General features: G+C 44.1%; 1 protein-coding gene across 1 annotated transcript in view; it reads left to right on the top strand.

Moving 5' to 3' along the window:
* Positions 1-14383, top strand: part of AMPH (amphiphysin) — a 152164-nt gene that overhangs the window by 110363 nt on the left and 27418 nt on the right. The window contains exons 12-15 of the mRNA XM_014946158.1: positions 5783-5890; positions 9339-9362; positions 11200-11223; positions 13871-13903. Of these exons, the coding sequence (XP_014801644.1) occupies positions 5783-5890; positions 9339-9362; positions 11200-11223; positions 13871-13903 (189 nt within the window). The remainder of the gene's footprint in view (positions 1-5782; positions 5891-9338; positions 9363-11199; positions 11224-13870; positions 13904-14383) is intronic.

Here is a 14383-nt window from a genome sequence, read left to right as displayed (position 1 = left end):
CAGGTACTGGCAGGCCAATTTAAGGTCTCCCTGAAGCCTTCTCTTCTCCAGGCCAAACAACCTACATGGTGTGGGACTTCCCAGAGGACCACTGCAGGTGTCCCTGGCACTGTCCTCACGCAGAGGCACAAAACCAATAGGCTGATGAAAAGAGCTTTGATGCTTTAATCCCATGTCTCGGAGAGGATTACAAACAGGCCCAACACTTCTCTTGAACGCAAAAAACCCTGTAATTGTTGTTGTCCATCTTTCTTTACTGAGCAGTACTAATGCACTCCGTGCTGTGCAAGATGCTGAAAGACAGTTCTGCTTGATGCTGTTGGCCATTTTGGCCCTGATTCAACGAAGCAGCTCACTCTTCTAGTTTATTCATTGTCATGAAGGGATTTAATTACTGCTAAGTGAAAGAAAGATGTGAGAAGATGTGATAGCCAGGCGACAGGATGAAAGGATCGTTTAAAAACGAGTGTTTTCTTGCTTTATTTCTTGTTTCCTTGACATCGCGTTGCTCCCTAGTGTCCAGTTACTACCTTGGACATTGTAGGCCTTTATAATCTGCTGCCTCCGGGTGCTTAATGTGTCTGAGTGTGTCTGACAGCTCTGAAGGGAACAGCCCACATCTGCTATGGCTGTTTGAAGGCTTGTACAGGCTGCGTGCAGAGAGGGGGTGGCAGTTCTGGTTGTCCTTGCAGGTTTCTTGTGCCTTTTACATCCCTTGTGCATCTGTGTCCTCCGAGAGGTATGGCCTCTGATGCCGAATTTGCCCCAAAAAGCGAAATAGAAACTGCAGTCTCAGAAAATAGAAACTGCTCAGAAAATAGAAACTGCTCAGAGACTAAGTTTTCAAGTCCATAAGCAGGAGGTATTTATTAACAACGCGTTGGGGAACTCTCCAGGCCGCCCTGGACAAAGAGTTCCGTCCGTTAGCAATCAGTGCAGCTTTTTTATACAAGTTTGAGTGTAGGTTACATAATCTTTACATGCATATTCATATTTTACATGCATATTCATATATAGGCGGAGTCTTCCATCTTGGGTATTCATCTGGTGGGAGTTCCGGTGCCTTCATCAGGGTGGGGGATTGTCTTGTGAGTCTTCCTCAGGTTAAACTTCTGAACTCTTCCTAATTTGGGTAGCTTCTTGGTGTACTTGGCAAGGTCGGAGTGACCTTGGTTCATCCTAAAATTGCTGAAGCCACTACTTCATGTTCTGGTGTTCCTTCCTATCAACTCGTTCTGTTCTCTCAGACAATTTATTACCTTCGTGATTTGGTAAGATCCAGCAAATATAGCCTGACTGACCACAAACGGGGCCTGCAACTACTCAGAGCTATGACAAGAGAGGATGCAGGAATGTAGGGAGTAGTCCTGAGACCAGCACACTGATGTCTTGAAGCAGCAAAACAGTATTGTCGACCTTGTTAGGAGATAGGGGATTTAAAGAAGGAACCCAGCTTACATTTTAACTCCTTATTTCTCGAAGACTGTTTCCTTTTGAGCGGTTTCACCTCCCTTCTGCCACAGCCACCTCTTTTAAATTTGGAGTTTGTTTGTGCTTCATCATACTATGGTGGAATTAACTCAGGATGATTGGCAGGCCTACCTGTCTCAGCTTTGTCACGTATTGAGGGATTTCCTGAGGTTCCTGTTTCTCCTAAGTCTTCATCTAACTTGATATCTCAGTTACTCTGTATGTGTATTTGGGCCTTTGTTCCTAAGGTGTCTTCATTTTGGTCTGAGGGGAGGGTAACAGGTAATGTCAGTGGTCAGTACCCTGTCACTACAGACACCTCAGCTGTCATCATGCACGGAGGAAGTGAGGCTCCTGTTCATTTGATTCAGTCCTCATAAATCACAGAATCACAGAATCTTCTAGGTTGGAAGGGACCTTAAAGATCATCTTGTCCAACCGTCAACCTGACTGACAAAAATAGACACCCACACAACAAAAAAGGAGCATCATCACTAAACCATACCTCCCAGCACTTCATCCTCAAACCCTGCTGAAAATTAATTAACTTCTCCATCTCCGTTCATTTCTGCTTATGTGCTAGCTAATGCTGTGTTGTTTCATCAAGCTGCATGGCCATACGAGTTCTTCATGCCTCAAGGGCGTATGTGATGAAATCTAAAGAGCTGAGATGAAGGGCATGGTGGAATGAGTGTAATGCTGGTTACTGGTGGGAAAGGGTTGTTTTGGTTTTGACTTTTTAAAGTGTAAGACCATAACAAAGGCTTCAGTGTGTCAGACCAGTTATCTGTCATCACCGGTGACCAAAAGCAGAGACCAAGGGAGGAATATAAAACAAGGCAAGCAAAGTTGGTGCTCCTTACACCCCTTTCTCCTGTGGTCTCCCAGCCTCTAGCCATTTGCAGCTCAGGGGCTTCCTCAACATGATTTCTACCTGTTTAGTAATCCACAACAGGCTACTTTGCCACAAATTTGTTCAGTCTTTCAGCACACATACATTTCTCACATTCACACTACCCAATGGCAAGGAGGTCCCCAGCTGAACTCTGTGCCACATGGAGCGGCCAAACCCCTGAACCTCTCAGGCTGGTGTAGACCCCGCTCACATCACCCCTAGCATTCCTCATCCAGACTGAAGACTTCCAGGTCACTCTGTCATTCCTGGCATGGGAGCTGAGGAGCTATTTGGGCCACATTCTTAGGTGACACAGAGAGCTTGGATGTCTTGTGACATGCAGAGGCCCCATCCCTGGAGGTGTTCAAGGCCAGGCTGGATGGAGCTTTGAGCAACCTGGACTAGTGGAAGGTGTCCCTGCCCAGGGCAGGGTATTGGAACTAGATGGTCTTTCAGATCCCTTCCAAACCCAACTATTCTATGATTATATCTGGAAGCCATTAATTACCTACCTTTGAACATCTCTTTACCAGTAGTAACACCAATTTGGAAAGTTTACACTCTTAAATGTTTTAATAATAGAAAGGCTTTGTTTATTTTACTATTATCATCATCATCATCATCATCATCATTATTATTATTTGCTAGTTATGCTGTTCTTATGACTGCTCTGTTGTTGTAGCCTTCCCCTAGCTTACGCTTTGGTCACAGTCAGGAACAGGAGATTGGACTATGTGATCTGACCCTGTCTTACAGTTCTTACATAAGATTGCATATGAATGTATGTGTACAAATAATTTCCCATGGCACTGTTTCCAATCTGAACACTTTTCAAAATAGTATTCTAATGAATACTTTACTGCCTACATACTCTGTACATCAAGAGAGACGCTTCTCTCCTTACTTAATAAACACTGAACAGCTAGCAGTAGGCAGCATTAGCCTTGTTTCCAAACCCAAGATGCTTGCCTAGAATATTTATCATTAGTTATAATTAAATCTTAGCTACAGTTTCACGCTAATAATAATTAGCATGCTTCAACATGAAATTATTTGTTGTTGTTGCTTTACAGTGGGAAAGACCTTTAGTCCATTGAACCAATATATATCGTAGAATCGTTGAATGGTTTAGGTTGGAGGGGACCTTAAAGATCATGGAGTTCCAACCCTCTGCCATGGGCAGGGGCACCTCCCGCTAGACCAGGTTGCTCAAAGCCCTATCCAACCTGATCTTGAACACTTCCAGGGATGGGGCCTCAACAACTTCCCTGGGCAACCTCTTCCAGTGTCTCACCACCCTGATAGTGAAAAATTTCTTCCTGATATCTAGTCTAAATCTACCCTCTTCCAGTTTGAAGTCATTACCCCTTGCCTTATCACTACATGCCCTTATAAAAAGTCCCTCTCCAGCTTTCTTGTAGGCCCCCTTCAGATACTGGAAGGCTGCTATAAAGTCTCCCCAGAGCCTTCTTTTCTCCAGGCTGAACAACCCCAACTCCCTCAGCCTGTCTTAATAGGAGAGGTGCTCCAGACCTCTGATCATCTTCCCCTCTAGATAAGGAAATTGAGTGTGCCCTCAGTAAGTTTGCAGGTGTCACCAAACTGGGTGGGAGTGTTGATCTGCTTGAGGGTCAGAAGGCTCTACAGAGGGACCTGGACAGGTTGGATCCATGGGCCAAGGCCAATGGGATGAGATTTAATTAAGCCAAGTGCTGGGTCCTGCATTTCGGTCACAACAACCCCAGGCAATGGTACAGGCTCGGGGAGGAGTAGCTGGAGCTGCCCAGCAGAAAAGGCCCTGGGGGTGTTGGTGGACAGCCGGCTGAACAGGAGCCAGCAGTGTGCCCAGGTGGCCAAGAAAGCCAACAGCATCCAGACCTGTGTCAGGACCAGCGTGGCCAGCAGGAGCAGGGCAGTGATGGTGCCTCTGGACTGGGCACTGGTGAGGCCTCACCTCGAGGGCTGGGTTCAGTTCTGGGCCCCTCACCACAGGAAGGACATTGAGGGGCTGGAGCGTGTCCAGAGGAGAGCCACCAAGCTGGGGAGGGGTCTGGAGAACAAGCCCTACGAGGAGAGGCTGAGGGAACTGGGCATGTTTAGTTTGGAGAAGAGGAGGCTGAGGGGAGACCTCCTTGCCCTCTACAGCTCCCTGAAAGGAGGGTGTAGAGAGGTGGGGGTTGGCCTCTTCTCCCAAGGGAATAATGGCAGGAGCAGAGGAAATGGTCTGAAGTTGGGGCAGGGGAGGTCTAGATTAGATAATCGGGAGAATGACTTTGCTGAGAGGGTGGTCAGGCCCTGGAACAGCCTGCCCAGGGAGGTGGTGGAGTCACCATCCCTGGAAGTATTTCAGAAATGTGTAGACGTGGCACTTGAGGGCATGCTCTAGTGCCCAAGATTGTTGGGTTGTGTCTGTTTGTGGGTGGGTGTGGTGTGGAGGTTTTTGGGGGGTTTTTTTGTTGTTTTTTTTTGAGGTTGGACTTGATGATCTCAAAGGTCTCTTCCAACCGTGAATATTCTGTGATTCTATGATTCTCTGGACCCCTTCCAACAGGTCCATGTCTTTCCTGTGCTGAGGACTCCAAAGCTGGACTCAATATTGCAGGTGGTGTCTCACCAGGGTGGAGTAGAGGGGCAGAATCACCTCCCTGGACCTGCTGGCCACCCTTCTTTTAATGCAGCCCAGGATGGGGTTGGCTTTCTGGGCGGAGTGTTCAGCACTGGCTCATGTTGAGCTTCTCATCAACCAACACCCCCAAGTCCTTCTCCTCAGGGCTGCTCTCAGTCCGTTCTCTGCCCAGCCTGTATTTGTGCTTGGGATTGCCATATATTTGTAGTGACCTCAGAGACCTTGGCTAATTCATTAATTGCAAACAAAAAAAGGCTCCACCGTGTAATCCAGTTTTGTAAGAGCCGATCAGCGTAGCAAGATTTAGTTAGTGTTACGTAAGATATTTCCTAAAGTTTAGAGCTAAGGGCAGCATTTAACGTAAATTGGTATTCATGTTCAGAATTGAAATTTAATTCAAATGCATTTATGTGCTTCTGTATTGGCTTTTTACTAATGTTTGTGTTCGGGGAGAGATTAATTTACTAGAATGTATGGACATTGGGTGCCGTTTATGTAGTTTTTAATTTTGGTGTCTGTCTCAAAGCACTTTAAAAGGGCCTTACCTGAAAAGACAAAGCTGCACTACAGAGAAAAAAAAGGTATTGTAAGAGAGAAGCTCATAAAAATAAAATTAAAAGTTACAGCAAAGCTCAGGAAAGTCTTCAGAGCTTCCTCCCCTCCCAGCTTGCACCACAGCTAGAAAGTCTGTGATATGATATTTTTTTTTTTCTTGTAACTCTTAATATTTTGCTGCCAGGGGCAGGTTTTGAGAGACGAGTTTTTCAAGAGTTGTGTTTCTCTTCTAACAGAATGAAGTTCCTGAAGCTAAGAAAGAGGAATCTTTGCTAGATTTGGACTTCGACCCTTTCAAGCCAGAAGCTGTAACAACAGGAGTTACTCATTCACCCATGTCTCAGGTATCTCCCTGCCTTGAGGTGGGCAAAGCAGATGAATGCAACGTGCTGTGTTTTTAGTAGCAAAGATTTGTCTTGTGTGCTAATGGGCAGCATATCTGCAGTGTCTGGAAAAACTTGATCTTCCTGAGCAGCTCTAGCCAGCCATCTCTCTTTCCCCTTCAGTTCTTGATGATGTACCAGAAGGAGAGGAAATTGTCAGGTGGTAAAATGAGATACCTGCCAATGGGAATGGTTGCTGGTCAACCTTGCCCTTGACTTGGACACACTGTTATTTTCCATCTTTAGAATCACTCTTAGTGCCAACATTATAATTCTCCAGCGCCTGTTTTTCTGACAATTTTTCTGACCTGGCTTTGACTCTTCATGTCTGGAAAGATGCCTCAGGGGACCTCGGTCTCGTGGAGTCAGCATGCGATTGCTTCTGCACCAAGCAGTGGATATGATCTGAGTGATTTTGCTTTTATAAATCTATTTTAGACCTAACCTCAAGAAAAATGAGAGGATGGAATAGGATGTTTTCTTGCAGCATGTTTTGTTAAAGAAATTCTGCATTCTGTGGTAATATTTTTCATGATAGTTTCTTGCAGCAATATGAAAAAAAGAAAGGAAAAGGGGGGAAAAAAGCGCCTTATATAGAGAGTTGCTGATTTTCATTGGCTTACTCTAGGGGACCTGCTATTTTAAGATCCAGAACTTGCCCTCAGTACCCACAGGGCTAATAGTACAGTAGGGAGGTTCTCCTGGCCAGCAGAGCTGTAACTCTATGTTGTACCCAGAGAATGAAATAATATTAACACGCTGTTAGCAAAACCCCTTCTCCCTGTGGCTATCGCTAGCCTGGCTTGTACAGTGAGACATGAGAGGGCTAATCAGCTGTTCAGGAATGCAGCACTGGGAAAGGAGTGAGAAGACAAGAAGCTTTAAGGCTGAGATAGTCCTGGTTCTCTGCTGATCTCTCCCTTGGTTAATTAATTTCTTATTTGGTGTGCAGTCCTGGTTATGTAATGAAATCTGGAGTGATCTCTTACAGGTTATGCACTGTCGGAAAAACACGGTATGGTCAGCACTCTGAATGTTAGTTAGCTGGAATTTCTTTCAAATTGTGGTTTGCTAAGAGAACTGGTTTAATTATAGCAGAGGCTTTGTGCATCTCACTTGTTATTTTTCTTGCTCCTTCTAAACAGGAAAAAGGAAGGGAAAGAGGAAGGAAATTTCTTGGCATTCAGCAGTGGCAGAAAACTCTACCCTGTGACTTTGCTAGCTCTACCTTTTAGCTTGTCTTGTAATAATGCCGATTAGAGCAGTGGGATCATTAAACCAAAGACATTTCACTTTTGTGACTGAGCACGTTTGTCCTGACATCAGATCATACAGATTGTAGGGGAGTTTGTTAGTTTCATGGAAAGGAGTTGGTTTTAGATGCAACTGTACCATGAAATACAGAATATAATTCTGTGTAGGAAAGATTGGTAGATGGTAGGAAAGATGGTAGATTTTCATCTAGGCACATAGGAAGCATTCACTGAGCACCTTCAGTCTCTCCTCTCCTTTCACCTTTCCTCCCAACACACATATATGAGAAAGGATGGTCCACATCCACAAGAGCATGTGGATGAATCAGAGCACCCTGTGTTTAGAAGAAGGGAAGAGAGCCCTGCGGTCTGCTCTCGGTCTCGCTGGATGTGGCAGGGTCATTCCTGTGGCAGCACAGACAGAATGAAACCTGTAGGTGCAGTCTGTGGAGAGCCCTGTTATTGCCTCAGTCATGGATGACCTGTAGGTGCAGTCTGTGGAGAGCCCTGTGCGACCTTGCAGGGAGAGTAAGAAGAGAGCCTTAAGTGGTGTTTCTAGATGTGTATCATTATTGCCTCAGTCATGGATGTTTTCCCCTCAGCGAGCTGCTGAAGTGGTGACGTGAAGGCAGGAGTAAGTCATCTGTGCCGTGATGCTCTCAGGAGGCCTGGCATGACTTCCCTATTGATCATTTCATTAATTACCTCCTTTCACTGCTCTGCCAGGGTAATCAGACCACAGTGAGTGAGCCCCGGTCTGCCCTTCCACACTTGCTTGTCTGTTGCTGTGGCTTCTTCAGAAGTGACCTTCTAAATGTGCCTGGCTTTTGTCTCTGCTAGCTGTGGTCTGTCTCACTTTTCCCTCAATTTTTTCCTTCCCCATCCTGCTCAAAGTCTCACGAGCAATGAAAGGAAAATGAAAAAAATGAAAAATGAGCAATTTCTCCTTTCCTGGGAGTCAGTAGGACGTCCAGGGTTTGTACCAGTTAGCACTATGAGAGCAGACCTACCGTTTTTCCTTAAAGCTTGAGTGTTCAGCTAATAATGTTACAGCAGAGTAAACAGGCACACCTGTGAGCTTACATCCACAGAAGCAGCACGTACTTGGACTTAAACCAAATTAAACTGATTCAGAAGTGGCTGTTAATGTTAATTTGCTGTAAACCTGAGCAGTGAGTTATTACTGTGTCTTTTGTTCAGGAGAGCAGAAGTTGTTTAGAGAGCCATTCTGTCCTTATAAAATAAGAAGCAGGCAGGAAAAGAAGCTAAGTGCAGCAAGCCTTTCTTGCAGGCAAATGTTAGATGTCACATTTAACATTTGCAAATATTCCAGGAACAGTTTTACATTTTAGTTTTTCACAAGGCAAATGTTAGATGTCACATTTAACATTTGCAAATATTTCAGGAACAGTTTTACATTTTAGTTTTTGAGCATCATTAGTTTTGGTTTTCACGGACTTTAAGCTAAGTGTGAATATAGTAGATATGTTTTAAAGCATCTCGAAATGCTTTTGGGACCAACCAGTGGAGTTCCTCCCCATGCAGTAGGCTATTAATATTTGACAGGAAGTCTGCTCCTTTTCTTCCATCTGTCCATTCAGCTTTTCTTCTGAGAGGTCACTAACATTTATTATTTAACAGACTGGACAAGAAAGTGAAAACATTGGTCAACTTTTTTGTCTTCTTTCCCCAAAAGCATGCCATTTTCCTTCGTGGTGTCAGCGTTATGAGAAAACCCATTTGTTCTCAGTGAATAGCTGGAGCATTTTTTTAACTAGCTAAAAAACCTGACCTATATAAGCTCTTTAAAGCTTACACCTTGCAGAGACTCCTGTACCTGTCGGAAATCATTCAGTCACGAGCTCAGAATCTGGCTGTGACTCAAGCACGTGGTGGTGAGAGTTTGCTGGAAAGCAACAACTGCTTTGAAGTGGGAAATAACCACAATCCATCCCATATTGCCCCTCCTGTTTAAGGAAAAAGTGTATTATGTGTGTGTGCTAGTATGTAAAATATATATGTATTATAAGTATGCATAAAAATAAGTTTTCTCTTGTTAGTTAATGCACATAGTTATGTAGCATGTTGAACACACAGTATATGAAGAGTATTTTTATAAAACCCTCTTTTTTCCACTTCTTTTTTTTTTTTTTCAGACATTGCCATGGGATCTATGGACGGTAAGCCTGGCATTTATCATTGGGAATTGGGATATTTCTGTGCCTCTGTTTTTGTAACACCCCAAATTCAGATTAACAATGCAAGTACCAAAAGCCAAGATAAATGATTTAGAGACTGTGACAAACACTTTTGAGTATATGAAGCCGCTGGGGATCTTTTAAAACCACAGCCACCAAAAAATCATCTGGGTTGCTTGGCCTACAAAGCCAAAGTGATGTCAGAAATCTAGGCTATAATAAGATTAACAATCATTGTAGCTGTGTGTTGCTTGTATTCTCATGCCCAAATTACAGCTATTAGAGGGTAGGAATCAATGCCAGTCACCTGTTTTAATTATTTGAAAATGCAGTTCCTCAGGACTTTAACCCAATGGACAACCATTTTCTCAAAATTCAGAAGTGAAGAGAAAATTTAACTTCTCTTTGTGGGCATCCAGTGAATAACTGGAGTTATTCATGAATCCTTCCTCCTTCCTCCCGGTTCCAAATCAGATACAATGATCTACAGGAAGAAAACAACTAATTTTTGGGAACTTTCTTTTGACTTTATATCATGGAGATAGCTGGGTTGACTTGACGTGGAGCCTGCTGCGCACAGTTTTGACCTTTTGTGGCTTCAGCCAGCACAGAAAACTGTGGATGCTTCTCGTGCATTCAAATTTGCAGCACTGTTATGTGAACACACGGCGTGTGTGATGTATATTCAATGCTCATCTTTTTCTATTGGGAAAGGTTAAATGAAGCCTGAAAAAACAGTCACGTATGTAGGCCAGCCAAAATTTCAAGGCTGTGAACCTCTAGACCAGCTAAAATAACCCAGGAATGTATTGAGTTTGTTGCTCTAAACTTATAGTTTATCAATGTCTCTCTTTCACGTGGTTTTAGTTATAGCTTGCTAATATTATATATGTATTCTGTATTATAATTATTTTCCTCTTTGCTCTAGTTTTAAAAAAAAAATAGAGTAAGTAATGAGCTTCACAGCTAAATGGGATCCCTAAATTAGGGATACTCAACCTTTTACTGATTTTCTCTTACTAAGTTGAGCGCAGAGTAGTTGCTGTTCTTCCTTGCAGCATTTGTGTCCGTGCACAGCAGCAGTGTAGGCAGCAGGCTTTGGGACTCGATGCCTCACTCTGCATGGATGTAGATGCCCCTGCATAGCACAGGGTGATGGAGGTTCAGAGCTGCAGGCTCGGGGCCCTCTGCGCTGCCGGAGGGATGCAGTGATGCCTTAGTGTAGGTACAAGTAAGTCCCACTGCCACCTGCCTCGTTTTCTTCCTTGGTCGCTCTCTCCCAGAGCAACTCCCCTCTTTTCAATTGGGATGTAATAGGGTTCCTGTGATAAAAATGTCGGTGGCTCCCAGAGGAAAGCAAGGTGTGATAAATATTCAACATACTATAGAACTTCTTGGAATGGGCTGCCCAGGGAGGTGGTTGAGGCACCATCCCTGGAGGTGTTCAAAAGACAGGTTGATGTAGTGCTGGGAGGTCTGGTTTAGTGATGATGCTCCTTGTTTGTTGTGTGGGTGTCTATTTTTGTCAGTTAGGTTGACGGTTGGACAAGATGATCTTTAAGGTCCCTTCCAACCTAGACGATTCTGTGATTCTGTGATTCTTTTATAATGTAATGCAGAGGCTGGAAGCGTGGCTTAAATTTGGGGGCCTGGGGTTAGTCTTCTGTGAAGGGGCAGGAGAGGACCTACTGCTCCTTATTGACACCAATTTGGTAACTGCTGCTGGTTAGAGAACTGCTGATTAATGGACTACTGCTGTGAGCAATTACATTGTGGTCTTGTTTTCTGTGGTTGTAATGTATGATTTTCTTCTATACAGACGAGCAGCGAATTGGTGCAGCCGGTAAGCAAACCTCCCTCCAACACTGCAACCCCTCTAGAGACGTGCTTTAATCAGTGTGGCATAATACGTAGTTTCCTGGGTTTGTCTATCAGTGCTGCTCTTCTACATTGCAATCTATTGCTTCCAGATGTTGCAAACCACATAGCTTTTCCTTAAACGGCTTAATTTAGTCACTTCCATTCTTTAAATTAAAATTGCTCTAGTAAAATATAAATTTTGTGTTTTCTCATCAAGTCCGCCTTTTATCTTTTTCATCTTGTGTTTTTTCTTTGCTTTTCTGTCTGCTTAAAGCCTGATTCTTCAAAAAGTCTTTCCCTGTGTAACCTGGTCATGGAGGAAACCCCAAACAGTGGGCCATCAGAAGATATTAACAGATCTCAAACTGATCTAGGTTCACTCAACTGGGGCCTAGATGTTAGCACACCCAGTGTCAGCCAGGAGATCACTGCGGGCGGTTCTTTGCTTTTCCCTGGGGCAGAGCAAACCTCGAGCGATCCCACGGGTGCTCTGCCTGCTAGCGTTTGGCCTGCCCTAGGTGAGCAGGAGGATGCTGCACCAGGGTCAGCTTCTGTAAACCAAAACCAGAGGACTTCACTGGAGGACCAGTCGGATGCCAAAAATGTCCCGTGGGAAGACGTGGTGACCAATCAGCCTTTAGAGAACCTAAGCGGTTTTGGGACGCCCGTCCTGGGAACTGATAGCTTGTTGGATGAACCTCTCCCCTGTGATGGGCAAAAGGCAGAGGAAGAGCGGGAGGATGAAGAGTGGGCGGGTGTCGAGCCAAGCGAAAAGGTAGACACCAGAGCTGTTAACTACAAGGAGGTAGAAGGGACAGAGGAACTGGAAGAGCAAGGTTGCGAAACCAAAGGAGACAGTGAGGCAGAACTTCGAGAGGGTTTAGCAAAATCAGATCTGGAAAGTTTGGTCTGCACAGAGGTAGAAAATGTATATGGGTTGGAAGGTAATGATGGGGATGCTGGGAGAGCTAGTGGTGCTAAGCAAGAAAACCCTAGGGAAGAAGAATTCAAAGTTGTTGAGGAGGCAGATGGAGAAATACCGTTGTTGAGCACGGGGCTGGAAGGTGGGGACAAAATAGTAGCAGAGAGCAGTAAAACTGTAGAAAACACTGGCGCTGAACCTGAGAGAGCCTTTGGTATCTGGGATAAGGACCATGAAAGGACGTTTGAGGATGGCTTAGACCAAACTGACAGTACTGGCGAGAGTACACCTATGGAGCATATCAACATGACGGCACATGTTGACCTAGAGGTAACTGAGCACACAGAGAAGGACCCTACGAATACTGGAGATGTGGTGTGTGATGCTGAATTACTCAGCGCAGAAGAGTCCGGTAAAGGAACCGAAGCCAGTGGCATCAGCCACCTCCCGAATGGTAGTGCTGCTGCTGAAGGTCAAGCTGCTGCTGCTAAAGAGTGGGCATTGCCACCCGAGACGGCCGATGCTGGTAGCAAAGGCGGTGGTAGTCCTTGCCTAGATCATGCAGAAGACCAAGCGACAGGTAGGGTGGCAGCAGCAGCCGCTGAAGAGCATCCTAGTAGCACTGGTGTTCCTGAAGCCTTGGAAACAGACCCCTGGCTGGCAAACTGGGATCCAACAGTTACTAGCGATTCCTGGGGGTTTTCTAACCTGTCAGATGGCCAAGCCAATGGACTGGATGGTTGGCCCTTTTTCCCCAAGCAGCAAGACTCAGAGGAAGGTAACAGGGAAAACGTTTGGTTAGGCTTTAGTGATAAATGGTCCACGCAAGACCTAGGAGGGAGTGATAGCAGCTGGGGAGAAGTAGGTGGGAGCACAAGCAATAAAAGCCAGGAGGCACCAGTAAAACAAGGCTTGCCCGGGGAGCAGGCGGGCGTTAGCAATCCCGGACCCAGCAAGGAGATAGCTAGGCCCTTGGCTCTCTTTCAAATGGGAAATTCCAGAAATGCTAGCACCGAGAGTTCAACTAGTCCTAAAGACAATGAGACCAACAACTCAGATTTATCTGAAGATGAAATTGCTAACCGGAGATATGGATTGTTGTACCAGGAAATTGAGGCTGATAAAGAAGAGGTACCTACCCCAGTGTGTAGCGTAGTCTAGACACAGAGTTCCTTAGGCCATGCATAACCTTGTCGTTTAAAAATAATCCATTTGTGTGTTTCCCACTGCCCCTCCTAAGCCCGTGCTATTCTTTTTTTTATTTTTTTTTTTGGTGTTTTTGAAAAATTGCCATGCAACTGCTCACAGTGTGGTCCCCCTCAGCTGTGTCGTAAAGCAGGCTGACCAAAATGCCTTTCGAAATGGTGAATGAAGCTTTGAACTGTGAAGGCACATTGTGTCTCACAGGTGTTGTGTTTTATATGTATAACTTCAAATGCACCTAGTCTTTTTTTTTTTAATTTTATTTTATTAATAAATACTTAAGTTACTCTGCTTTTCAGTTTTGATGTTTTCTTTGAGCCTGTGACACCTGTTGTCAATAGCGCTGTTGTCAAATATCTTGCTGCCTTACCCTTCATTTATTATTTTTTTCTTTTTTTTTTTTTTAAATGTCTGGCCTATTTTTATTTTTCAAATAAAATGTTTTGACTCATGTCCTGATTTAGTAAACAAATGATAATTTTTTCTGATCTTCACTTCTACTTAGGCATCCAGCACAGCATTTAATGGATTTGCACAGGTAAGAAATAAACATGTTTTGAGATTTTTTTTTATTTTATTGTTTTTTTCTGGGCTGTTGGGATGGGATTAGGACTGACTGTACGATTTCAGGAAATCTGTTCTACACACGAGCTGCATAACAATGTCATACTGACTCAAATCCAAACCTTGTCTGGTTTCAGAAATTATTCCTAAACGTTACTAACGTGATGCTAATACTCTTGGTACTCCTGGCCTGATTGAATTTAATAGCAACAATCGGGCTGTCTTTTTTTTTTTTCCTCATAAAAGGACTGTTTTAGCTTTTTTGTTGTGCTCTTCTGTGGATTTTTCTCACAATCCCCAAATTGTGTAAAGCATGGTTTCTTCAGTTTCGCAGACTTTCAGTGACTTTGTGTTGTGTGTATATGAAATGAGTTGTGTTTGTTTCTGCATCTTTATTTTCATTTAAGATCTATTTTCATCTGAAAGTTAAACATTAAGTATTTTCTTACTGCTA

This window comes from Calidris pugnax, unplaced genomic scaffold (assembly GCF_001431845.1).
Source record: "Calidris pugnax isolate Ruff unplaced genomic scaffold, ASM143184v1 scaffold151, whole genome shotgun sequence".
NCBI classification, from domain to species: domain Eukaryota; kingdom Metazoa; phylum Chordata; class Aves; order Charadriiformes; family Scolopacidae; genus Calidris; species Calidris pugnax.
The sequence above is the reverse complement of the archived record's forward strand: the minus strand, read 5'-3'. Positions and strand labels throughout refer to the sequence as shown.